The 25,800-nt window shown below is 45.2% G+C and overlaps 1 protein-coding gene across 1 annotated transcript in view; it reads left to right on the forward strand.

The window, feature by feature from the left end:
* LOC121276785 (solute carrier organic anion transporter family member 4C1-like) overlaps nt 1–25,800 on the forward strand; it is a 225,219-nt gene that overhangs the window by 146,858 nt on the left and 52,561 nt on the right. Inside the window, exon 7 of the mRNA XM_041185330.1 lies at nt 23,932–24,076. Coding sequence (XP_041041264.1) covers nt 23,932–24,076 — 145 coding nt within the window. The remainder of the gene's footprint in view (nt 1–23,931; nt 24,077–25,800) is intronic.

The raw sequence follows: 25,800 nt of genomic DNA on the forward strand, positions 1-25,800 counted from the left end.
TTGTAAAGCAATGTTTTAGCTTGCATGTTCCATTCCTATTTTTGGCATTGGATACGGAAGGACTAACTACTGTCCCTACTTTGTCCTCCTCTTCCACCACCTGGGTCCTCCTGCTTTGCTAATTTTCCAAATTGTGTCAATCAATCATTAGAATTCAATTTCGTATCCTGCCCCTCCTCTTCCTGACGAGACATTTCATCTTGAAAATCCAGTCTAATTAAGACATAGAAAGGATGATGTGCCACGAGGAATAGTGAAGCAAATGAAAGTCATGATAATTAGGATGAATTTTGTAACAGTCCCACCATACCAGTCTTCATTGTCCTGCAAATTTTAAAGGCAAGCAGACAGGAGCTGCAGCCAAAAGGAAAATACTGATAAACTTACAAAATGTTAAAACTCCATTTATGTTAGAAAACCCTAATAGCTTAAAAGAAAATTTACTGCTATGTGGTACTGAACAATGTAAGTCCAAGATTCGATTCCTTGCATGTGATGAGTTACATGCTCTCAGTTGTGGTAGCAGCAGGAGCACTGCCCTGTGCACAAGAAGGTGGGGGGAAACAAACAGCCAGAGTTCCCATTCCTGCTCACTATGCAAAACCTGTGCTGGAAAGTGCAGATGAGCAGATATCCAATGAGGATAGGATCAAGCTTAGTTTTCAAACTGCCTGCTAGCACACACTGTCGAGGTTCACATATGTATGAACAACTGAACAATTGCAAGTCTTTTGGAATCATAGCTTAGTTAGAGTTTGGAGCATTAAGATGTTCGGAACCATAAGGGTTAATGTGGTACTGGGGAAACAGTACCGCCCACTGTATGATGTGGTGAGTGACATGGGACTAGTATGTGTAGTGGTGAGCCTGTTAGAAGTTAGAATGAAGATAGCAAGATTTTCTGCAGAATCGCTGAAGTTTAAAATGGCTCTGTAATTGTGATGGATCCTGGCAAATCCCGACAAGTGTGAGAAGAAAGAAGAAAGGATTAAAGTGGTACTCCCCCCCATGCTGAAAGCAGATATGGTTGGAATTCAACACTGCCAGACAAATTAAAGCAGATGGAAAGGCCAGACCAGATGCAAAATTGGGTCTTATGGAGAAGAAGATTTTTAAGATATATGACAGTATCAGGCTTGAATAAGAAAATAAAGGCTGAACAAGTGAATACATTATTATAATCAGTGGGTCCAATAGCCGACGACACTATTGCCAGACAAGGAACAAATGAATCCTCCGATAACTTTGAAGAGGTCATGAAGTCCTTTGACACCTACTTTAACCTAAGAAGCAATCAAATTTTGGAGCGAGCAAAATTTAACAAGAGAGTTCAAAAGCCCAGGAAACCCATAGACTCAGATTGACGATAGGCGTGTAACTGTGGTGACCCTAAGTCAGAGCTCATAAGAGACCAAATACTAGTAGGAATGGCCAATGATACTCTTTTGGATGTACTCCAATCTAAAGAAGATCTGACTTGGGGGAAAAAGTGATCCAAATTGAGAGACAATCGGAAGTTCCCCAGCAAAACCTATCTATTTTGCATGGTGAAGTTAAACCATGCCATAGAGCAGCCCCTACAGTCCAGCTCATGAAGCAGCAAAAGAGCAAGGAGACTCCAGGACAAGGAAAGCAATACCAAGCAAAACACAAGATGGTAGCAGACCATGTCAACACAGTAGCACCAAAGGACCTCACAGCTTGAGCAGTGTCCAGCACCCATTGTGCTGTGCTTTCACAGCAACTATCTGGGACACTTTGCAAAGATGTGTGAGCCCAAAGCCTTCAGACATGCGGAGGATCCCAAACGAGTCCATGAGGTAGATAAGCCACACCAAGAAGAAGTCCAACAATGCTTCTTGGGAGAAATTAAAGATCCCAGACTCATTTTGAAATGCTAACATATCTGTAAATGGTCACCTCACAAATTTCAAGTTAGACACAAGAGCCAGTGTGACAGTCCTGTCAGATCAGGAACCGTGGCTAAAAGACCTCTGGCTATGGATGACAGACACACCACTATATGATTCTGGAGGAACCTAACTACTGGTTATAGGCATGATTCAAGAGCCGCCCAGTATGGTAACAAGCAAATAATCAAAATTCTGCATGTCATCCACAATCAAACCTTTTCTCTTCTGAGCAGAGATGCCTGTGTTGCCCTCAGCTTCCTCAAAACAGCATAAGTCATCAAAACAACCACAGTAGTCATCTACACGGAATTGGAGGCATCACCAGTGCTGATGACCTCGACTGGGATTTCAGTTTGGAATTGTCTTCGTTCTTTGCAGAGGCAGTTATTCCACCTCCTTTGAAGATGGTAGAAAATAGTCTCCTTTGGTCATACCAGCCAAGCCTCCAGATCAGCACCAACATACTTAACACGGAAGATACAGGGGAGAAGGAGCAGCAATAGTAGGTTGAGCCCTAAGTTCAGAGCCAAACAGTTGCTGTCACAGAACCAGGAAAAACTACAGCAATGAAGCTGGAGCTTCAAGTTCATACGCACAACATAAAGTCGGTCCTGGAGTGGGAAAGAAGTGACCACCAACTCAAGACAAAACTCAGGGAGGCACAAGTGCACATGAAGAAGCAGAGTGCAGCTTTAGAAGTCACTCTGCAGGTTGAGCTCAAAGATGATGAACATACAAACATAAGGGTGGTAAGCCTTCAACTTCCAGGAAGAACCTGGTGGACTCCACAGAAAAAGGAAACCCGAGCCCACTCTATGAATGAACGGAGCAAACTTTCCTCCGGCAAGAGAGGGATAAACCCATGGTATCCAACTGGGGAAGGCAGATTGTTGACAGAGAAAAATACAGCACTAAGGAGTGCAAGAAGCGAATCAGATGTTGGCACCCGAGTATTTGAAACACCAAGTACTACAACTGCAACTCCAGACCAACAAATTCAGCCCAAAGCAGTTGAGACTACCACTGCTCCAAACTTGAAAAGTATGAGATCTGGAAGAGTCGTAAAGCCTCCAGACCATCTGAATCTGTAAAGTCAGAGACTTGGAGGGAGAAGGGGTAGCATGTAAATATTATTGTAAATACATTTGGATAAAGACTTGGGGGGAGCTGTAGTATTAGGGTGTCTGAGACGGTAAAGGTTAACATGGGTCTGGGGGAACAGTACCACCCACATTATGATGGAGAGAGTCACATGGGAGTAGTAGATGGTAGTGGTGAGTCTGGTAGAAGTCGGCATGAAGATAGCACCTTTTCAAGAATGTATCATGTATATATGTATATAGTTAGGTGTTATCTCCTCAACAGCATTGGGTGTACCTACAACACAGGGACTGTAACAGTTCAAGAAGGCAGCTCACCACCACCTTCTTGAGGGCAATTAGGGATGGACAATAAATGCTGGCCTGGCCAGCGACGCCCACATCCCATGAATGAATTTTATAAAGTTATTGTTCAACCATACTAGCCTCTAGCACCCTTCATGAGACAATATACAAATGTACAACAGAGTTCTTACCTTCAACAAAGGAGTGGAATGAGGAAGCTGGGTGAATAGTTGAGAAAATATATTCTACGTACTGCAGAAGTAGAATCTGCATCAGGACAGGTAATGTATGAGGGGAAATCAATCGTTGTATTCAGTGACACCCATCAACACCTATTGATAACCCACATAAACTTTGCTACTGCTGGGTAGAATAGCTCATCATGAATGGGGCACAAAAGCAAAGGAAGCTATGTTAAATTTTTGTAAAACACTGGTTAGACCTCAGTTGGAGTACTGTGTTAAATTTTAGGAACCATGCTTTATGAAGGGTGTCAAGCTTTGCAAATGATGCAGAGATTTGGTTGCTGGTTGCCTCATACACATGCAATATTATTAGCTTCTTGTTTAGTGCGTCAGAGGATAATTATTTCATATATTGTATTTTTCTTTGGGGTGAAATAGGTTATTAGTACATTTTTAGCTGAGTCATGGTAATTTTGCTCAGGCACAAGTGTCTCAGAAATATCTTCCAATTCTGCACCGCCATAATGGAGGAGCACGGCCGTTTTTCTTTCGTTATCTGTGATTGCAAAACCTGTCATTTCTCCTTTGAAATGTCACAGCTACCTTTACCAATGTGGGAATACAGATGATGACTCTAAATGCACATCAAAAGGTGGTATTATGGGCATAGATAATGCCATATTCATCAGCAACACAGTGATGAAAATTCTGTCAGTTTTTCTGCTTCTTAGATCTGAGATTGTATGCATTTAATACAGCCTGGGTGTGTCTCAGTCCCCAATTTAAAATGCTGCTTTATCTGCAGAAAGTAGGCAAAACTCTCCATAAAGATTCATACCTGCAAGGAACGCTTCATATTTTGCATCATCCTCATTGTCATTGTGAGGTTCTTGAGACAGAAACAGCCAGAGACATCTAAGATTTATAACTGCACAAACAAGTATTTCTCTTATTGCAGGGTCCCTCTGCTGGTAGAAATGCATATGGTAGCTTCAAAGAACAAAATGTATGTTGCAATTTTCAGCACACCATGAGGTAGAACTGGTTGTTGTCAGTATTCGTGATGCTATCTTTTCAGATGATGTTGCTGAGGGGCAGCATGTAGATGAAGAATAGGAGCGGCAAGGATAGATTGTTGGGGGAAACCAGCGATAATGGGTACAGGAGCAGGAAGAGATATTGTGTGTGATAATCTGGCTATGATTAGATGGGTAAGAATAGAACCAAGTGAATGCAGTCTCACCCAGCTGGAAGACATTGGAGAAGAATTGGAAGAAGATGGTGTGGTCAACCATGTCAAAGACTTTAGAAAAGCCAGAAGGATGAGGAGGGATAGTTTGCCTTTGCCACAGTCATATAGAATGTTTTTTGTAACTTTGATAAGGGCCATTTTGGTACTTTGCCAGGGGTCGAAACATGATTGGAGGGATTCATGCACAACGTTCCAGGGAAGATGGGCATGAGTTTGGGAGTTGACAATACATTTGAAGACTTTGGAGAGGAAAGGGAAGTTGGAGATAGTTGGTAGTTTGCAAGGATGGAGGGTCAAAGATTCTTCTTTTGAGGAGGGGGGTGATGATGAAAGATTTGAAGGAGAGAAGGTCAATATTAGAAAAGAGAGAATCATTAACAATATCAACTAAAATCGAGATCAGAAAAGGAGGTTAGTTGGTCAACAGTTTAGTGGAAATAGGGTCGAGGGAGCAAGAGCTAGGTCTCATGGGCAAGATAAACTTGGAGAGGACATGAGGGGAAGTGGGAGAGAAACCACAGAAAGATTAAAGTTCAGGACTAAGTCAAGGGAAACTTAGAGGAAATTTGGCCATTTGGATGGGAAATGGAAGGGAGTGGCAAATGTGATAGATGGCTTCTGTGGGGTAAAAACTACCCTCTGCAGCCATGAGCCATAACACCATATTGTGCCTACCACAGCTGGAAGCAACACATTAGGATAACAAAATCTGTGCTTAGAATGGAACCATTTGTGATCATTTTCATAACCTTGTTGTGTCCCTCTTGTTCCCTTTTTAAAAATTCCACTGTACAATTTTCATTCAGCTTTGTTTTCTACTGTATTATGAACCTTTAATTTGTCATAAGTTTCCTTTTTCTATCTCATTTTAATCTCTAGTTATCTAGGGAGCCTTGGCTTTGGATGCCCTTCCTCTCCCCATCATGTGAATGTATCTATTCTGTACTTGAACCACCTTTTTTAAGACCTCCTGTTGTTCAATTATTGTTTTGCCTGCCAATCTTTGATTCCAATCCACCTGGACCAGATCCCTTTTCAACCCACTGAAGCTAGCCCTCCCCCTGTTAAATATTTTGATGCTTAATTGTTCCTTCTCCTATTCCATGACTATTCTAAATCTGGTGATATTATGAACACTGTTCCCTAAATGTTCTTCCACTGAAACATGCTCCAGTTAATTCCCTAGAGCTAGGTCCTACAATGTTCTTTTCCCATTGGCTGGAAACACACTGATTAAGAAAGTCCTCTTGTACACATTTTATGACTTCTGTTATGATCCCTGTGGAGACCAACAAATTTACTGAATGACCCCAATGAGAAAACAATTGGACAGGATTTCTCCTTTTAGAGCTTTTCTTTAACAATCAAACCAAAAACAGGCAAAATGTGGTTGACGTAAACCATAAATTATACATTGAATAGCAGATACAACATAGACAGATCTCTCAGATTTACTCAGAAGTCCTCTCAGCATATATGGCACTAATTTTAGCCACAAAGTTCTTTAAAGATTTGAACTTCTTCCCATGGGATTCTAGCTCCTTTTCTTTGAGGATTTAGCCTGAACCCCAGCCGACAGCAGCACCCAACCAACCTGAGTTCCATGGGCATGGTCTCCACCAAAATGGCATAACTCTGCAGAACTTCCTCAACTCTGCTCATAATGGTCTTGAGGAATGGATCCACCAATATTATCTTCATGTAACAGAATCAGCCGCAGCACCGAATATTTGTCTATTAGCTCCTGGATCTAGTCTCTGTTTTCTTTAGATAGCCTGTACTGCATCACTGGGAGCTGAACTTGAATGACTCTGTGTTTTTTTATCTGGTTTCAACCAGTGTTTCCTCAGAAACTTGAAGCTTCCATTTCCATTTCAGTTTTAGTTTTTCTAGAAACCTGAAAGTTCAGTTTCCCTTCCAGTTAGCCAAAGTTTCTGGTTCAGTTCCAGTTAGGGTCTGTCTCAAAAAAATAAAAGCTTTGAAAATATAGATTCCATCACACTTCCTCTCCCTCTTTTCCCTTGACACTTTAACTATGCTAGTCTATTTGAATAATTGAAGTTCTCCATTATTACTACTGTATAGTCTTTGCATAATTGCTGCAATCTTGCTTCTTGATCTCCTTCCCACTATTTAGTGTCATGTCTTATGTACCCAGTAGTGCAATTATTCTTTAATTTTAAACAAATAGATTGTCATTTACTCTTCATCTACATTTTCACTCATAGTTCCTTTGATCAAAACTCCCAGCTCTTTTTTTCCTTATTTTATTTCTTCCCCCTCTCTCTTATTTTTCATTGTAGCCAGGAATATTAAATTGCCAATCGTCCAATTCTTTGAACCAGGTCTTTATTATTGATACAATATCATAGACCCTTCAAATCCCACTCCAGGACTTGATGGCCAAGGAAGGCGTGTTCGTAAGGTGGCCAAACAGGTTGAGTATCAATCTGTAAATCCTTCCAATATACGCCAATGGCAGGTGGTAAGAATTGGAGAGATTTCTGATCAACCATGTATTGGAAAGAAAAGTTGAGCCTCTATCATCATTATTTATAGTTCCAGGACTACAACATGCTTGTAAAAGTGCATGTTGCCACAGCAACTGGGGTATCAGTTGGTTCAGTTGGCAGGATGGCCAGCGTAAATCTTACTGGTGCCAACAGCACGGGGTTTGATCCCTGTTTTGGCTGGGGTGGATTTGGGACCTGCTTCCTTGCCCAGCCATGGTGGAGATCATGGCATTGTAGGTCAGATCTGCCTTTAGGCAGAGAACTGAAGAAGAATCATAGACCCGTGTGGCAACTTGTGCCTGCAGCTCAGCAACCTTATTTCCCAACTTATAAGCATCTACACAGCTAACCCATCTTAAACTGCCTTGCATTTGCCTCCCTGTCTGATCCCTCCTATTTCTGAATTATTCTTCACTCCAATCCTCTATGCACATTGTTCCTCCTCCTTAATGTTTCATCCTGGTGCCCACTCCATTACCAAATTAGTTCAAACCCTTCTCCACAGCATTAGTTAATCTTTCTGGGAGGATATTGGTCCCAGGGTTCAGCCCGCCCACCTTAAAACAAGTTCCTCCAGTCTCAGAATTGGTCGCAATGCCCCAGGAAACTAAAGTCATCCAATCTGCACTATTTTCCAGTTACACATTATTCTATATTCTTTCTAAGAAACTTACGGCTTTTTTCTGTACTTTGAGGAACAGCTGGTTTAATTTTAGACAATAGTTTAGCCAGTCAAAGCTTAATCATTGCAAGCTTCTGTTAAATATTGATCTTGTTCTGACAGTAACTCTCATTGTCTCAATTATCAAACATTCCTTCTAGTTAAGTTTCTCTGACACGCTTTTAAATAGTAATTCATCTCTTATTGAAAATATTAAATCAGCATAACACAGAATGAAAAACAGTCCATTAATATTCATAAGATTTTTTTGAGAAAGTTGGAACTAAAGTAATTCTAGGCACACTGCTCCAGTTTCTCTGAAATGAATCTAACCAGGAAAACTTTTAAAAGTTATATTTTTTTTGCATTTTTAAACATGTTTCTATTAACTTAAGAAACATACACTATCAGCCTGAAGGACTGGGCCAGAATTAAGGCACAATGTCAGCTGCCAGGCAATAATGGTATTGAAACTCCTATGCACGTTTTAATGGCAGCAGTCTCCTTCAGAGCTGTCAACACCAGCTGCTTAACTGCACAGAACTGACCACATGCTTCATAGCTGACTGCATTATCCCAATGCAGACTCTTCACATTGTTCAACCTAGTGCAGAGGCTCCCTGGCCAGCAGTCCAATGCACTTAACAGTTGTTGGTTACAGATTTATCTTGGTTTCTTAAAGGCCAAGCCCTGCAAGTCTGCAACTGTACCGGCCATTGCAGAGAGAGGATATGCGTCCTTTGACATTCCCTCCATTAACCCTCGCTCCTATTCATCTACATTTGGTAAATCACTCAATGCAGACCCCTGAAAGTCACTCCCAGACTGTACTGGGTACCTATTTCTGAGTTGGAATTTGCAAGGGTCAGATACAGTGCCAGTGCTTCAGTCTGAACAGACAAGAATAGAAAAATGACCAAGATGCTTCCTCCAGTTTTCCATCTGACACAGTGGTGCCCTCCCTCTGTCATGGCGCCCCTCCTTTGATACCGGCTTCCAGTTCTGGAAATCTCTTCTGTTTTGTTGGGCTTGCCCTGGAGGAAGAGTGAGAACATGTTAGCTTGTGGGCTAGTGAAAGGATGTGAAAATATCCTTGACAGCCTAGCAATGTGCATGGTAAAAGAATGTAATAGCTGTAGTGGGAAGTGTGCCCATTAATTGTGAAGGTAATAGCAGATACAGAGTGTACAAGTGAGAATAGACAAAGGCTCATTGTTGGTGCTGCTATGATATGGGTAGAAAGATGGAAAGTAGGTTGGGAAGGTTTATGAGTGCTGGAACCTATGTAGAGAGTAGGAAAGCTGTGAAAAGGAGTCATAGGTTAACAGCTGCAGCAAAGTCACTGAATTTCTTTATACATTACATCGAGGTCCTTGGCATGCCCAAAACAGGCATGAAGCTATTACAAATTTTAAAACTATATTTTTTTAAAAATTACACAACAGTTTTCAAGATGGCTGACAACATATCATGTGACCTTGGCATTATCAACTCCAGACAGAACTGAAACTCAGGAAAATACCTCATTAAATATGAACAATCCCAGCCACTTGTGAAATTCACAAATCCTTTTGTTAAGGATGAACTGTAAACAGAACAAGACTATCACACATTAGTTGACTTGTCATCCTGGGCCAGAAAGCCATCAAAACTCATTGTACTATTCACGAAAGAAAAAAAAAACATAAAAAATTAGGAGCAGGAGTAGGCCATTCAGCCTTCGAGCCTGCTTTGCCATTCAATGAGACCATGGCTGTCTCCTACTTCAACACCATTTTCCTGTACTATCCCTTTATCCCTTCATATTTTTAATATATAGCACTCTATTGATCTTAGTCATGACATACTCAACAGCTGAGCCTCCACAGCCCTCTGGGGCAGAGAATTCCAAAATTCACCACTCTCCGAGTGAAGAAATTCCTGCTCATCTCAGTTGTAAATGACCTGCCCCTTATTCTGAGGCATTCAAAGGGTAATTTGAATTGAATGGCTCACTCAATTAAGACACCTTGGCTGTATGTTTCAAAAGCTCTCAATATGTGAAAGGCTAAAACACAGATGTGAAGAAAAACAGCGCACTACCTTTTTTGAAAGAAGGACTTTGAACTCGTAATTGGCCACATGATTTATTGCAGCCATGTTTATTACCTGTTCTTTTTAAAAATAACGGCAGAAGCCATTGAAATCAGAAACATCAGATATATATAAAAAGCCAACCAACCAGCTGCAAGACAATGCAACCAAGGTAAAATAGCCATACCTTGAAAGAGGGAGAAGGAATCTCCCCACAACTTGTACCAACTTTATGTTCACCTGAGAAGCTTCCTCCTGAAATTCAATTACAAGATGCATCTCAGCTTACTAAGATTCCTCAGCTTTTCATGACCTCCATTCCAATTAAACCATCAATTCAACTGAGAAACTATTGGCCTGCTATGGAAGAGACTGAAATCACAACAATTTGTAATTGCATTGCTTTCTTCTCTATCTGTATCTCATCTTTATGTGTGTGGTAGTGCGTGTGACATGTCATTAAAACCTCCAGGGGAAGAGCGTGACAACAAATAATGTTCTTTATTTTTAAAAATTTACAAAAGCTTGCTACTGGAATTATTTAAATTGAGACAACCACTCTGAGGGGAAGGAAATACACACTAACCTCACATATTAAAACTCAGACAAAAATGCAACACATAAATTCTGTCCATGAGAGTGTAATACTCCTAATATTATTGTACCCAGTGACCTCTATTCATTGTTGCTGAGCCATCGAGTAGGGTTTTCTACTGCCATCTGTGAGGAGCAAGACCTCCTTCCTCTTGGTCACCTCCTCCACCGGGACCTCTGTGACCTTGTCATAGAAATGAGGGTTGGTTACAGGATGTTGACGGGGTGGCTGGCTGTTGGGAAGGGGCTTCTCTGGCAGCAATCTTTTCTTAACCCAAGGTACTCCTGCCTTCAGAGGCGTGTCATTTAAATTGAAGGAGCCTTGCCAGATTTTGTGTTCTCCCGTGGCACACCCTGCCCCATCAATGAGCAAGTTGTCGATTACAAGCCAACAAACGTCATTTGCGTGAACTGAGACAAATGCTTAAAACTGTTGCATGACTCTTATCATTGGTTTTGGGATGGTACAGTGGATTTCCCACCTATTTTCTTTGAATATTGAGGATTCCCCCATGTGTTGTAATCAGTGAGAAACATTTAAGCTCCTGCCACATGCTCTGCAAATGGGGACCTCTTTTGCAAAGCTATCATAGTAATTAATTTTTGAATGCCAATTGCTGATTAATTAAGTATTTTACTTGTTGCTGCCTCTTACCCACAGTGTGCTTGCACTGCATCATATGTTCACAAAGCTGTTGAGCTATTTAATGATGTGTGTTAATTGCTGGTAGATTCATAGTTCCTTGCTTCATTTTTGCAGTGCTTTCTCAATTGATTTTTTTCACACAATAATTTAAGCATACATGTGGGAATCATTTATATCTTGAAAAACTGTGGTTTTGGTCATTTTGAATAATTGCAGATGGAAAATAATAGCAGACACGGGAATTTTAAGCAACATTTCAATAAAAAGTTTATAAATATACTGTATATAAACTCTGGAAATTCTAAAGGACTATCAATCATTTTCCTCTACCTCAGGCAGCAGCTAGCTGAGGCATATAAACCAAGGATGCTGTTTATTTGACCCCCACCTGTACAGAGCAGTTTCAGGCAAAAAAGACAAAAACCAACTGATCAGCTGCAGTTCAGAGTGCTGGTGCTGTGCAGGAGCACCTACTGAAGTTCATGTGTGTCAATGCCACAGAAGTTGGGATTGAGCTCAGATATACTGCCATGCATCGAATAGTCTGCAAACGCAGATTATGTTTGTTCACAGATGAAAATCACCCACTCAATGAGGCACAGAAGCTGTCTGACAGATCATCAAGGAAGTACCTTCAAGAGAAGGGAGAGAGAGGAACATTGGCAGCAAACTGATGCATTTTTGTTTTATTTTTCAAAAAAGGTAAGTTACAGGAAGTCCTCAGTTAACATTGCTAATTGGCTCCTATGAGACATAAATGCGATGTTATAAATGGGAAGAATCAGACTCTTAGAAGAGTCATACGGACTCGAAACATTAACTCTTGTTTTTCTCTCCACAGATGCTGTTAGACCTGCTGAGTTTTTCCAGCATTTTCTGATTTTGTTTCAGATTTCCAACATCTGCAGAATTTTGTTTTTAGTTTACATTTCCGCCTGACATCATCCCACGTCATTTTACACATTGATGAGCAGGCCCTGCCCCCCCCACCCCCGATCGCCGACAGTAAAATTCTGCCCCATGAATCGGTGCTCAACCATTGAGCAAAGCAGTAAAGTAACTGAATCAGAAAATTCCTGCTGCAATTCTGAAGAGTTGCATAGTTGATTGGATTATCCTAAAAGTAGAACCTTCCCAGACCCAGCTAAAAGGTCAGTTGGAAACCTGGGGCAGAATTTTCCGTCTGGCAGGGGGGGCGGAACAGGCGGGCAGAGACCCAATCACCAGCTGCGCCTCGATTTTACGCAGGCAGGCCAGTTAAGGCCTGCCCAATGTATTTTGCTGCTCCCAGGGACAGCGGGAGTGGGTGGGCAGCGGCGGATCAGCAATCGCTGCCGGGTCCAAAGGCGACCTGGCGGCCTGTTTAAAGGGTAAGCTGCAGCCGCTCCAAGGCTGCTGTGCATGGCCAGAGGTCGGGGTCAACCCAGATCCAGGCTGGACATGCAGGAGGGTAGGGTGGGCGGTCAAATTGCACCCCGGTTTTTGGACGAGTGCCTTGCTGCCCTCCTTGAGGAGGTGGCAGCACAGCGGGAGGTGCTCGTCCCCCAGGACGGGAGTAGGTGGCCACCCCACTTGACCAAACGTGCATAGGAGGAGGTAGCAGAGGTCATGAGCTCCCACGATGTGGTGTGGTGCACATGGATCCAGTACCACAAACGCTTCAACGACCTGCTGCGCACGGGAAGGGTGAGTAGCATGTTGACATTGTTCACTTCACCCATCATGAAAGCTTCTCCTCCCCTGGCGCCCCACCCATGTTTGTCTGGCCTGAATGCAATGAGTCATTGACGACATGTGTCCTTAGCTGGGCGGGCCAGCAGATATTCCCTATGTATTGGTCAGCCTGAGAGGGTGAGCCCATCTCGGGTTCTGCACCCACAGCATGTGGTAGAATGAGATGCACATGACTGTGGTGGGGGCAACCTGGAGGACCTGCACCCAGGCGCAGTGCTCGAACTCCAGGACATGTTGAAGTCAGGGTGATGACATGGTGGGAGGGGGTCTTCAAGGTGGCATGACACAGATCGATCTGCTGCGCTCTGCAATCCACGTCATTGTGCCTCCTTGCTACGGCAGGTTAAACTGTGTGCTCCCAAGTGTGATGAAGGCAGCATATGGCCAAGGGGGTGGGGGTGGTTGTGAAGGACACTCCTGGTATATTTGTGTGAGTGCTGGCCAGCAGCGGGGTACGAATGCATGGGAGTCCTGCAATGGCCAAATGGGCTTGGGGTAGGCCGGCCGTGAAATTCATGGTACATGTAGCGCTTATGAATGTTCTTTTCTCATTTTCAGGAGAAGAATTCTCACAACACTGTCAAGTGGGAGAGGACTGGTGGTGGGCCCATCCAGGTAATGCTGCTTAGCTGCTTCAAGCAGGAAGCCCTCCACCTGCAGAAGCGCCATGTGCCCAGGTCCACCGGAGCTGGAGAGGCTGGGGTTCCATGGGTTGGTATGTGTGGCCAGCACTCACGTTACCAGTAGTCTCCCAATAACCATGGCAGTGCTGATTCTTGAGTGAGTGACATTACCAACATGGCTTGTCCATTGCGTGTGGTACGATGAGCGCATGATGATCCGGGGGACAGGCTTGTACATTGACATTTTCCGTACACTGACTGATCGACTTTCCTTACTCTTCCTTTCAGCATCAGCGGTGCAGGGCCGGGACCTGGAGCAGCAGGGGCCCCATCTGACACCTGAGGGCCATGAAGCGTCATCATCACAAGCATCACACCATCTCTGCCAGGCAAGCACCAGCGCAAGATATTGGCACCCCGGTGGGCATCAGATCTTTGGCTAGTGTCCCGGGGCACAGCGATGAGGGTGCTTCACAATTGCTGGAGGAGCTGGCGAAGACAGAGAGTGCCCATGGCGCCAGCAGCCGGAGGATTGCAGGAGCCCGGGCACAAGCTCAATCCATGGCTGATGATGAGCCTCTGGAGTTGTCGGCGATGCAGCCAACTCAAGAGATGCGGCCAGGTGTGCAGGACCATCTGGTGGAGAGACATGAGGCTATGCTTGACTTGGTGTCAGTGGTGGAGGAGGCTACGCGGACCGTAGCCAAAGCACTGAGCCTCATGCATGAGTGCCAAGCTTCCTCCATGGAGAGAGTGGTGACTGTCATGGAGAGGCAGCTCCAGGGACAGGGCCAGGGGTTCCTAGGGTTGCGCTCGGACCTGCAATCCCTCACAACGGCATTGACCTCAGGTAGTCAGCGCCCGTGTGGGCGGTGGTTTGGGTGCCAGGTCTCCCACCTCAGTGCCTATCCGTCGACAGTGAGCAGAGAGGGCCCAATAGTCCTCACGTCGTTGGAGCAGCTGCCTGTCGTCTCTGCAGGTGCCTCTCAGGGCACTCCTGTTGAGGCCTTCAGCTCCTCCACCCCTCTGCCGTGGCACCCAATGAGGCTGCAACAACTGGGGAGATGCCAGCTGTGGAGATGGCAGCTCCCTCCCAGGCAGGGCAAGCACAGGCTCCATGGGCCAGAGGACGTCCGCCAAGGTCATCAACGCCAATAGGACAGCAGAGTGAGCAGGCTGCCTCAGATGCCAGTGCTAGCAAGAGGGCACCACAAAGACATAGCACCCACAAACGTAAAATTAAGGCACCTTAGGCACACCCTGTATTCATCACTGGTAGTTTTTGGTTGGCCCCCCATGGGCAGAATTTTACGAGTCAGTGAGTGGGGGCGGGGCTCGCTCTTCGACACATAAAATGATGCGCGGGGGGGAACTCCTGATGTCACCGCACCCGATTTAAATTTTCAGGAAGGCGGGAGCACAGCAAAATCAGCTGCGCGCCCGCTGCCCTGTCAATGGCCTGTTGAGGCCATTGACAGGATCAATTAAGTAACTGAAGGACCTGCCCGTCCAACCTTAAGGTCGGCGGGCAGGCCAGGAGCCCCAGCGGGAAGGAGAAAAACATGAAACCTCATCCATGGGTGGGATGAGGTTTCATGTAGGCTTTAAAAAATTTTAATAAAGATTATGTAAAAATTATGGACATGTCCCAACTCATGTGACATTGTCACATGAGGGGACATATAAGGGAAATTTTATTTTTCTATTTTTGTCTTTTTTATATTTACAGACGATCTCCCTGAGGCTGCACTTAACCTCAGGGAGATGAGTGCGCTCTTTCGTGCACATGCGCGAAAGAGCGCACTCTCGATTTTGGGATTCCCAAATGCCCACACAAGGAGCGCACAGTGCTTCTGTGCTGACGTCACGCTGGAAGGGATTTAATTGCCCCACCCACCTAAAATGGCGCCGATTGGAAGCGGGCCCGTACGTGCCCGCCCATCAACTTCCCCCCCCAACGGGGGGAAAATTCAGCCCCATGAGCACCTTCTGATTGTGTTTGCAGTGTGACACCATTTTGTTTGTGTTAAGTTAAGAGACTACTGTGAAAGCATTAAATTAAGATCGTCTAACATGGCTGGGGGCGCCCCTTTTCTTGGGCAGGTGGATGGATTCCTGAGATGTTATGAGTGATTTGTGTGTCATTGACATTTTTTGACTGGGCCCATCGTCAATGCTCCTATCCTGACAGATTTGGCACTAATGTCCCCAGTATGGAGGCTGCAGCCTAGGCTTGTGTTGAAGGCCCATATGTGCTGTGCTAGCTGAAGGTTCCTTGGATTGGAGGGTTCCGGGCGTCCCTGCCTCCCTGGAGCATGCCTGGGTCAGCCTGTGCCCCGTCATCATTTCCCTGTGCGTTCACATCATCGGACTCACTGCTGGACTTATCATGCTCAGTCGCAGCCACTCCGTCTACATCTTCTTCTTCCACAGCGTCCTGTGGAGAGCGCAGCATGCAACCTCTATCAGAGACACTTGATCTGGGGGGTACTGGAGTGTGGTCCCGGAATGGACTAGGCCTTGGAAACGCATTTTGAGAAGACCGATGATTCTTTCCACCACAGCCCTTGTGGAGACGTGACTTCTATTGTACCGCTGCTCAGCTTCTGTTCTAGGATGGTGGAGAGGCGGCATGAGCCACTTTCTGAGGGGATAGCCCTTGTCACCCAGCAGCCATCCATCTAGCCAGGCTGGAGCACTGAAGAGCCTCGGCACCTGGGAGTGTCTGAGGATGTAGGCGTCGTGGGAGCTGCCTGGGTGCCTTGCACAGACTTGTAGAATCAGCATCCTGTGATAACACACTATCTGCACATTCATGGAGTGGAAGCCCTTTCTGTTGACGAAGGCACCGGGCTCACTTGCTGGCGCGTTGATGGCCACATGTGTGCAGTCTATTGCATCCTGGATGTGGGGGAAGCCAGCAATGGGTGCAAAGCCTCTGGCTGGCTCTGTCTGGCTAGCCTGATCCCAGCAGTAGTGGATGAAGGTCAATGCACGTCTGAACAGAGCGTTTGTGACCTGCTTGACACAATCATGGACAGCTGATTGGGAGACACCGCAAATATTACCCACCAACCCCTGGAAGGAGTCAGGGGCATAGAAGTTGAGAGCAGCTGCAACCCACACAGTTAGCTGAGATCTCTGGCCCAATCATCTGACAGATAGTGTTGACTGTCTCCCTTGACAGACAGAGACTCCTCCGGCTTGCACCTCAGACATATTAAGATAGCTGCTTCACTGCCTGTATACTCGAGCAGCATGATTGTGGCATCTTCTGCAGCCCCTTCCGCCTTGGAGAACCTCTTGGCACTGTATCCCTTGTGCCTGTGCCTGTCCTCCCAAAGGTGGCTCGCCTGGATGCTGAATGTACACTCCTGGCCTCCTCCCTCTTCTAGCCCTCCCTCCTCAGAGGAGGTGCCTCCAGTGGAGCGATCACCTCCCATTCCCAGGCTCTGGGAGGCTTCCTGAAGCCTACAGACACCAAGACAAATCCTCACAAATGCTGACCTGAAGGTTATGAGTCCAGTCCAAGCAGCTGGTGCATGTTTTGAACTTTTCCAGCTCACATAGGCAAGTTTCAGTAACTTTTGATCAATAACTTTTAAATCTGTAGAATCACGACCCCACTGAACCCTCTTATCCCGCCCGTGGATGAGGTTTATAGAAATGTGTCCTGCCCGTTGCGCCTGTGCGATGAGCCAAAGGTTGCACGGGCACCACAAAATCCCTGTCAATTGGAGCCTCAAGGGCCTTAAGTGGCCCATTAATTAATGGCGAGCGCGCAATGGAGATCGTCACGCGCCCACCCACCGAAATATCGTGATGGTGCGCGGTGATGTCAGGACGCTCGCCCGACATCACTGCGTGTCATTTTACGCTTGGGCGTGCAGGTCCCGCCCCCTGCACGCCAAACAGAAGATCCTGACCCTGGTTCCCAGATCCCTAGCAGGATGTTTTACAATCAGCTGCTATCAACAGTGTGAAAGCAGCTGAACAACTGACCTTTTGTAACTTGGAGCACCACGCACATTCGCATTAATTGTGTAGTGGTGCTCCCACCTAGAAAGATCCATACACATAGAAGTTCACTGCCCCTCTGACCTTTATGGCCATTGACAGCTTGGTTCTTGCACTGGTGGGAGACTCCAGGTCATGTTGAAGGAAGTGACACAGTTCTGTGACCACTTCCATGTAGATCATATGTCACCTCAGGCATTAGTCCTGGTTTAAGTAAAGGTAAGAGAAGTGATGTTGAAAAGTCCATGGCTGACACAGCCTGTGTGCAGAACCCTCCACATCCCCCCGCTTTGCAGATCTTCCCCTGTCTGCAGCCTCAAGTACATTTCCCAATCAGGTTACAGACCCAGAGGCAATCAAAGCCCCCATATCTCATGTTGAGTTGAGCCACCAAATGCTTTGGCCTACATAATTGTATGCAGCAGCTCCCCACAAAACTCCCAAAGCACTTCCACTAATTTTTCCACAGCAGAAGTATACCAAAAGTACCTCACCTGCAAGTTTAAATAACACTAGTGGGGGGATTCCTCGTGGACAATTAAAAAACTCAATGGAGGAGGAGCTCCACAAATATCACCGAGTGGATGATCCATCCTGACCTCCTCCTGAGGTCCCCAGCACCACAGATGCCAACCTTCAGCCAAATCAATTCATTTCATGTGATATCAAGAAACAACTGAAGACACTGGATACTACAAAGGCTATGGGCCCTGACAATGTTCCAGCAATAGTACTGAAGACTTGTGCTCCTGAACCTGCCATGCCCCTAGCCAAGCTGTTCCAGTACAGCTACAACACTAGCATCTACCCGGTGTTGTGGAAAATTGCCCAGGTATGTCCTGTACAGAAAAAGCAGGACAAATCCAATCCAGCCAGTAACTGCCCCATCAACCTACTCTCAATCATCAGTAAAGTGATGGAAAGGGTCATCAACAGTGCTATCAAGCGGCACTTGTTCAGCAATAGCCTGCTCACTGACGCTCAGTTTGGGTTCCACCAGGGCCACTCAGCACTTAAATTCATTACAGTTTTGATTCAAACATGGACAAAAGAGCTGAACTCCTGAGGTGAGGTGAGAATGACTGCCCCTGACATCAAGGCAGCATTTGACTGAGTGTGGCATGAAGGAGCCCTAACAAAACTTGAGTCAGTGGGAATCAGATGGAAAATTCTCTGCTGGTTGGAGTCATGCCTAGCAAAAAGGAAGATGGTTATGGTTGTTGGTCAATCATCTCAGTTCAGGACACCATTGCAGGAGTTCCTCAGGATAGTGTCCTAGGCCCAATCATCTTCAGCTGCTTCATCAATGACTTTCCTTCCATTATAACGTCAGAAGTGGGGATGTTTGCTAATGATTGCACAATGTTCAGCACCATTCGCGACTCCTCAAAAACTGAAGCAGTCCATGTCCAAAAGCAACAAGATCTGGAAAATATCCAGGCTTGGGCTGACAAATGGCAAATAACATTTGTGCCACACTAGTGCCAGGCAATGATCATCTCCAACATGTGAGAATTTAACCATCGCCCTTGATATTCAATGGCATTACCATCACTGAATCCCCCATGATCAACATCCTGGGAGTTACCATTGACTAGAAATTGAATTGGACTAGCCATATAAATACTGTAGCTTCAAGAGCAGGTCAGGGTTAGGAATCCTGCAGGAAGTAACTCATCTCCTGACTCCCCAAAGCCTGTTCACCATCTACAAGGCACAAGTTAGGGAGTGTGATGGAATACTCTCCACTTGCCTGGATGAGTGCAGCTCCCACAACACTTGAAGCTTGACGCCATCCAGGACAAACCAGCCTGCTTGATTGGCACCACATCCACAAACATTCACTCCCTCCGCCACCGACACAGAGTGGCAGCAGTGTGTACCATCCACAAGATGCACTGCAGGAACTTACCAAGGCTTCTTAGTTAGAACTTTCCAAACCAACAGCCGCTACTATCTAGAAGGACAAGGGCAGCAGTCTTATAGGAATACCACCAATTGCAAGATCACCTGCAAGCCACTCACCAGTTTGACTTGGCAATATATTGCCGTTCCTTCACTGTCGCTGGGTCATAAGCCTAGAACTCCCTCCCTAACAGCATTGTGGCTGTACCTATACCGCATGGACTGCAGTGGTTCAAGAAGCAGCTCACCACCACCACCTTCTCAAGGGCACTTAGAGATGGGCAATAAATGCTGGCCTAGCCAGCGACACCCACACCCTGTGAACAAATTAAAAAAACTGAATGGAGATTCAGCTGAGAATGTTTAACAAAGGTGTTCTGTGCACCATGCAAGCTCAACGTTTGTGAAATATGTGAAAACCAGCTGGTTGACCTCAGAACCAGATCTTTCCTCATGTTGCTGATACATGCACCTTATGCCATGGTCATACCCTATCCAGCTTGGTGTGCCACACGGGAAATGCCAAAAGCAGCCGCCAGCATGGTCTGGGTTACTTCATTAGTCTGGGGCTTCGGTGGATCCCAAAAACATGGCAAAAATGTCAGAATTCGTTTGAAAAAGAAAACAGGTAACCTTTCAGCTTTTTGCTGATGGTCAAGTCCCACTTCCAGAGCCAAAGTGGATGAAGAATCTCGCTTTGTGCACCATGATGTAGGCTTCATGGTCTTGAGTATGTTAACAGCAAGTCTTTATTAACAACTCATAACTTCATACATATATACATTAGAGGATACAGGTATGGAGCTGACTCTACCCTAGATCTTTACACATCTGTTCATCTCGAGACTGACCCTGGATCTGGGTCATATACCCTCTTACACTGCTGCAAGGGTGGTATTGTATTCAGTCCTACATTAACCCTGTATGTACTAGACCCTGTTACTACATGTCCCCACAAGTCTTTATCCCATAGATATAGAGTTACTATAGTTTATTTCAAGTCTTACATTGTTATAAGTCTTGTGCATTTACCTTATACTTACAACCTTAATGTTATTGCAACACTATTGCTATTACAGTATTAACATTAACAACAATCTTGCTACCCAGCTCCACCCTTCAAGTCCTTGAAGTTAGATGTTCAGGCAGTCTGGAGGCCTTATAATCCTTCCATATCTTGTTCGCCGTTCTGTTGGGAGAGTAGTAGGCCCTGGTGGTTCTGGTTCTTGTTGTTAGCTTGGAGGTTGGCATTTGGGTATGGTTTCATCTGTTTCTCCCATTGCTTGATGTTAAACCATGCCTGGTTGGTCTGGTTGGCAGTGCATGGTTGTTGTTACTCATGACCGTTTCTTGCGAGGTGGATGAAAGTGGTATTTGGCTGCTTGGTGATGCCTTTTCTTCTTTTTCTGTTTGGGCCATTCGGAAGCTCTCTGAGGTTGAAGAAGAGTGTTCCTGTGGCAAGAATAAGATTGAGTAGCATACTCACTCTATTTTTTGTTGTTGGCGATGCGAGACTGCTACAAAGTTCCAGCATCCCAGGTTTTGGCATACTGGCTGCCGACTTAATTTAATCAGTGGTATAGCATTGGAAGTCAGGACGCATAGAAAAGAACTGCAGGCTTGCTCTTTGCTGAGCTAGGGAGCCATTTGTTGAGATTCAGAGTCGGGGATTGGGATTAGTGATGGTTTTCTTTCAAATGACGCTTCTGACTGAATGAATGAAAAAGTGTTTCTCAGGACTGGCTAGTCTGGAATTTATAAAAAAAACTCACCCTTCAGGGTGTGAACTTTGCTTGCTGAAGTTGGACTTCCAAGGGAAATTCCATGGAATCTTATGCTGGAGTAAAACTTCTACCTTTTTGCTTCCAGTCTCTTCTCTCTCTGGGGCTTTTACTTTCTGGTGAATTTTCTCCACATCTAGCTTCAGTTCACAATCCATTGAAAGTGTCCTTTGTCTTAGTTTTTCTGCATTCTTTTGAGGAAAAGGTTTCTGCCACCATGAAGAATCCTGCTTCAGACACCGTGAAGTAGGCTTTTAGTCTTGAGTATATTAACAGCAAATCTTTATTAACAACTCATAGCTATATACATGTATACAGTAGAAGGTGCAGGTATGGAGCTGACAGCATCCAAAGTCTTTACATATCTGTCCATCTCTAGACTGACCCTGGCTCTGGGTAATGTGCCTTCTTACATCACTGTGTGAGTGGTACTGTACTCAGTCCCACATTAACCCTATATGTACCAGACCCTACCACTACAGTGGGAGCCTGGGGCTGCATTTTGCCAGCAGTGGCCAGTTAAGACACTGCCATTGGGGCTGCTGTCCAATTGAGGACAGAGACCTGCTCCCAAGATCCGCAGACCCAATCAGAGGCCAGCAGGTTGGCAGCCTCAGCAGTGCCACTGATAGCAGTAGCCATTTCTGAGGCTGCATCACCAAGGAGAGGATGCCTCAATGGTGAGGCACCCTCGAAGCATGGAGTGTTTGACTGGGGAGAGCACAGTGATCGGGGTGAGGGAGGGCAAATCATGGTGCTGTTGCCACGGAAGTGGCCATTGCCACGGAGGATCCCTGTATGGGTATTGGGGTGACCATCAAGGAAGGCCCTCACCCCAGAACCCGCTGTGTGGTGGCCTCCCAATATGGTGACAGACCCTCCTGATGCAGACAAAGAGCTTCTTGGGGCAGGAAGTGGCCCTTTATTGACCACTTAAATGGCTCATAAGGTTCCCACTGCTAGCAATATGCCATGGCAGCGTGAAGACATTGGGCTCCCTTCCCAAAGTCTTCCCTGCCATATTGCCAGCACATCAACCTCGCAGCCCATCTCCAAAGGGCCTGGAAAGTTCAGGCCCGTTTGGTCGAACTGAAGTTCTGGATTTACAAGCAAAAACGCAAAAATAGTGTATTTAGCAACTCAGCATGGAAGTAAGATGGAAACCCAGAGTAGCACAATGAAGGAGGTTGGTTACATACAACACTAGCTTAAACCTTTGCTACCCATTGCTTGTAATGGACTTTTTTTTTAAAAAGTGAATATATATGCATTCAAACAGGGATTTAGATATTTTTCAATGATTTAATCAAACTGTTTAATATTGCTTCTGTGGATTTCATCAGCGAAATTCGATATGTAGGGCAGAATTTTCCCAGCTCTGGGTCGAAGGGTTTGGAGATGGGGCCACTGGGTAGATAATGGGGTGTGGCATTGGGGCAGCTCCCTGATATATCCCCACTGCTGGGGAAACTTCACAGCAGAGGGCAGGGAGATTGAACAGCTACTCACTGAACAGTGGCAGGCAGCCAACTTGCCTGCTTAGGTCCCAATTAGTTGCAATACTACCAACTTGTTGACATTTTTCCAGTAGCCCAGGGGACCATCAGACCCAGTAGCTCCTTCTACCAAAGAAGGGGCAGGGAAGGCAACCTCTGCAGCCCAACTGAGCCATCCAGAAGATTTCCCCTCTGATCCAAACGGTTTGCCTGATTAGCACCTCTGAATTTTTATTTAAAACTTACACCTCTGAGGGCTCCTCCATGTTGAGGCATCCCCTCGATTTCCAACCTGTCTCAGCAGCGCCCTTGTTTGCCAATGGAGCTGCCAAGACTTTACAGCTTAATTCTATGCTGAGCCTTAAGGCAGTCAGTTAGGAGGCTGCCTCTGGGAAAATAGATCCTCAGTCTCATTGCAGGCAAGTGCAGGGCTTGGACCCCCATTGAGTCTCAAAACCAGGGTCTCAAATCCCACGGGAAAGTCCTGCCTGTAGATTCAGAACAGGAAATAGCAATATAAATACTGACAGTATCCCTCCCAGATACTCCCAAATACTAACAATGTTAAGGCTAATAAAACTGTTTATCAGTTCTTCCACTCATTCCAAGATCACAACAACACAGGCACTTTTAAACTAGGGCAAATCTCGCTGTAGGAAATTGTGATAATGGAACCAGTATTTTGTTTTTGGTGCCTCAGTCACTTTGTGTTTAATCTTGTATTTCTTTTCTCTTCTTACCAAATTTCCCCCACTTCTCTTAAAACTCTAGGTCTATGATGGAGTGCAGTTCCACAGCCAACAACTATCTTTTAGTACCTCATCCACATGGACTTTGTTCTGTGAGTCCAGATAATAAAAGTTGGCAGTTGGCAGTCGGATCAAAGCTGAGCCCAATTCCGTCCTTGCCTGAAGTCCATTTGACACGTTGTCCAGCAATATGTCACAATCAGGATTGGAAACTCAGGTTGAGATTCCACCCTCTCTAACTAAGGGTACTGACACCAATTGTAACATCTCTTGTGGTTGAAATTAACGAACTCAAACACCAGGGGTTGAACTTGGGATTTATCATTCACCTCTACACTGGGAATTATACTAACCTGCTGAACCATGAGAAGCCTACTAATTGTTAAATGTATCCTTTCTTATAGATGTTGTTGAGGAACCCTGTTTTCATGGCCTTAGTAATAGCAGGCACCACTGAATCACTGGTCATCACTGGATTTGTGACATTTATGCCTAAATACATTGAAAATCAGTTTGGCCTAACTGCTAGCCTGGCAGCAATTCTGGGTGGTAAGTAGTTGAATTAAGTTCTTTAACAGATAATACTTCAATAATTCATTTAAAGGGATAATTAATCAGAACATACTGAAAATATAACATAGACGTACACCATTATTAACGTGCCAGTAGTTGTAGTGAAAGAGAGATGCACCCTGAAATGTGAACCACCACAAGTTGCTGGTTAAGTTGCACCAATAGCTTTGTGAAAATTGCATCCTGCCCTTAATTTTAATGAAATTATATTTGAAATTTCAAAATGTCTTCAGTAAAGTACTGCATTTTGGAGTCATAATTAATGTGCGGTCAGGGGACAAGTAGCAGAATGGATAACAAGCTGAGTATAAAACGAAAAACAACAGGCTGAATTTTATGTGCCCCCTGTGGGCATGTTTCCTGTGGGAGGGCATGTTAGTTAGAGTGGGTGCCAATCCCACCACCTTCCTGCTCACCCCCGAGCTCAGCTCCATTATACTGGGGAATTGTGGGCAGGCACCAAAATCGGCAGCCCACTCGCCATATTTAAATAAATAATCAAGGGTCAGTTAGGTTTGACCCGATAATAAAAACAAAAAATGCTGGAAAAACTCAGCAGGCCTGGCAGCACTGGGGAGAGAGAAACAAGAGTTAATGTTTCAGGTCCATATTGATTCTTCTTTAGAGCACATTTGGCGTGGGCAGCCAGGTGGGAGCGGGCAGTCTCATTTTTTCACATGGACTTGAAATGTTAACTCTGTTCCTCTCTCTACAGAGCTGCCACACTTACTGAGCTTTGCCAGCAATTTTTGTTTTTATTTCAGAATTCCAGCATCCGCAGTATTTTGCTTTTATGTTTTGATCCTGATAATACACTGCCCATTACCATAAAACATTTGAAATAAAAACAGAAAATGATTGAAAAACTGATCTGGCAGCATCTTTGGAGAGAGAAACAGAATTAACGTTTTGAGTCCATATGACTCTTCTTCAGAAAATGTTTGTCGTGGGAATGGGCAGCCTGATTTTTTTCACTGAAATGTTTTTAGGACAGGAAGGAAGGCAGGGGTCCTTCTTCAGAGGGTGTCCTTTGTTGATCGCAGGGTGGCCCCCTTAAAGTCAAAACCCCGCTTTCTTCCTACCCACTTCCTCCCTTAAAACCATCCCCCTCCCACCCCATCTGTCTCCCTAACCTACCCAAACCCTACTGGCCCAAGACCCTGGACATACCTACTCCAGGAGTCCATGGGCGTTGGTTTTCTTCCCCTTCTTCTGCAGCCCTGGCAGTGGCCACTGATGCCTTTGTGGTGCTACCAGGGCCGATGGAGCTGGTGGCCAATCGGATTGGCTGGCAGCTGTAAAGGGCGGGACATTCTCCCCAGTGAGGGGCGGAAGTTGCATTTGGTCCTCATTAATCTGCCCTGCAGCGCTTTATGGCATGTTGGCTCCACGCCAACATTGTTACTGTTGGGGAGGGCCTGCCATCTGCACCCCCCCCCAACTTTTATTCCACTCAATGAGCAGGGATGAAAGTTAGTTACTCAGACAGAAAAGGTGGAAAGTGATGTTCCACAAGAAACTGTGCTGGGGCCATTGTTGTTTACCCTTTACAAAATGATTTGGACTCAGAATTCAGAAGATAATAAAAACATAAGAAATTGGAGTAGGAGTAGGCCATACGGCCGGTCAACCCTGCTCCACCGTTCAGTACGATTATGGCTGATCTTTAGCCTCAATTGCACCTTCCTACCAATTCCCCA

Source organism: Carcharodon carcharias, chromosome 4 (genome assembly GCF_017639515.1).
Source record: "Carcharodon carcharias isolate sCarCar2 chromosome 4, sCarCar2.pri, whole genome shotgun sequence".
Taxonomy (NCBI): Eukaryota; Metazoa; Chordata; class Chondrichthyes; order Lamniformes; family Lamnidae; genus Carcharodon; species Carcharodon carcharias.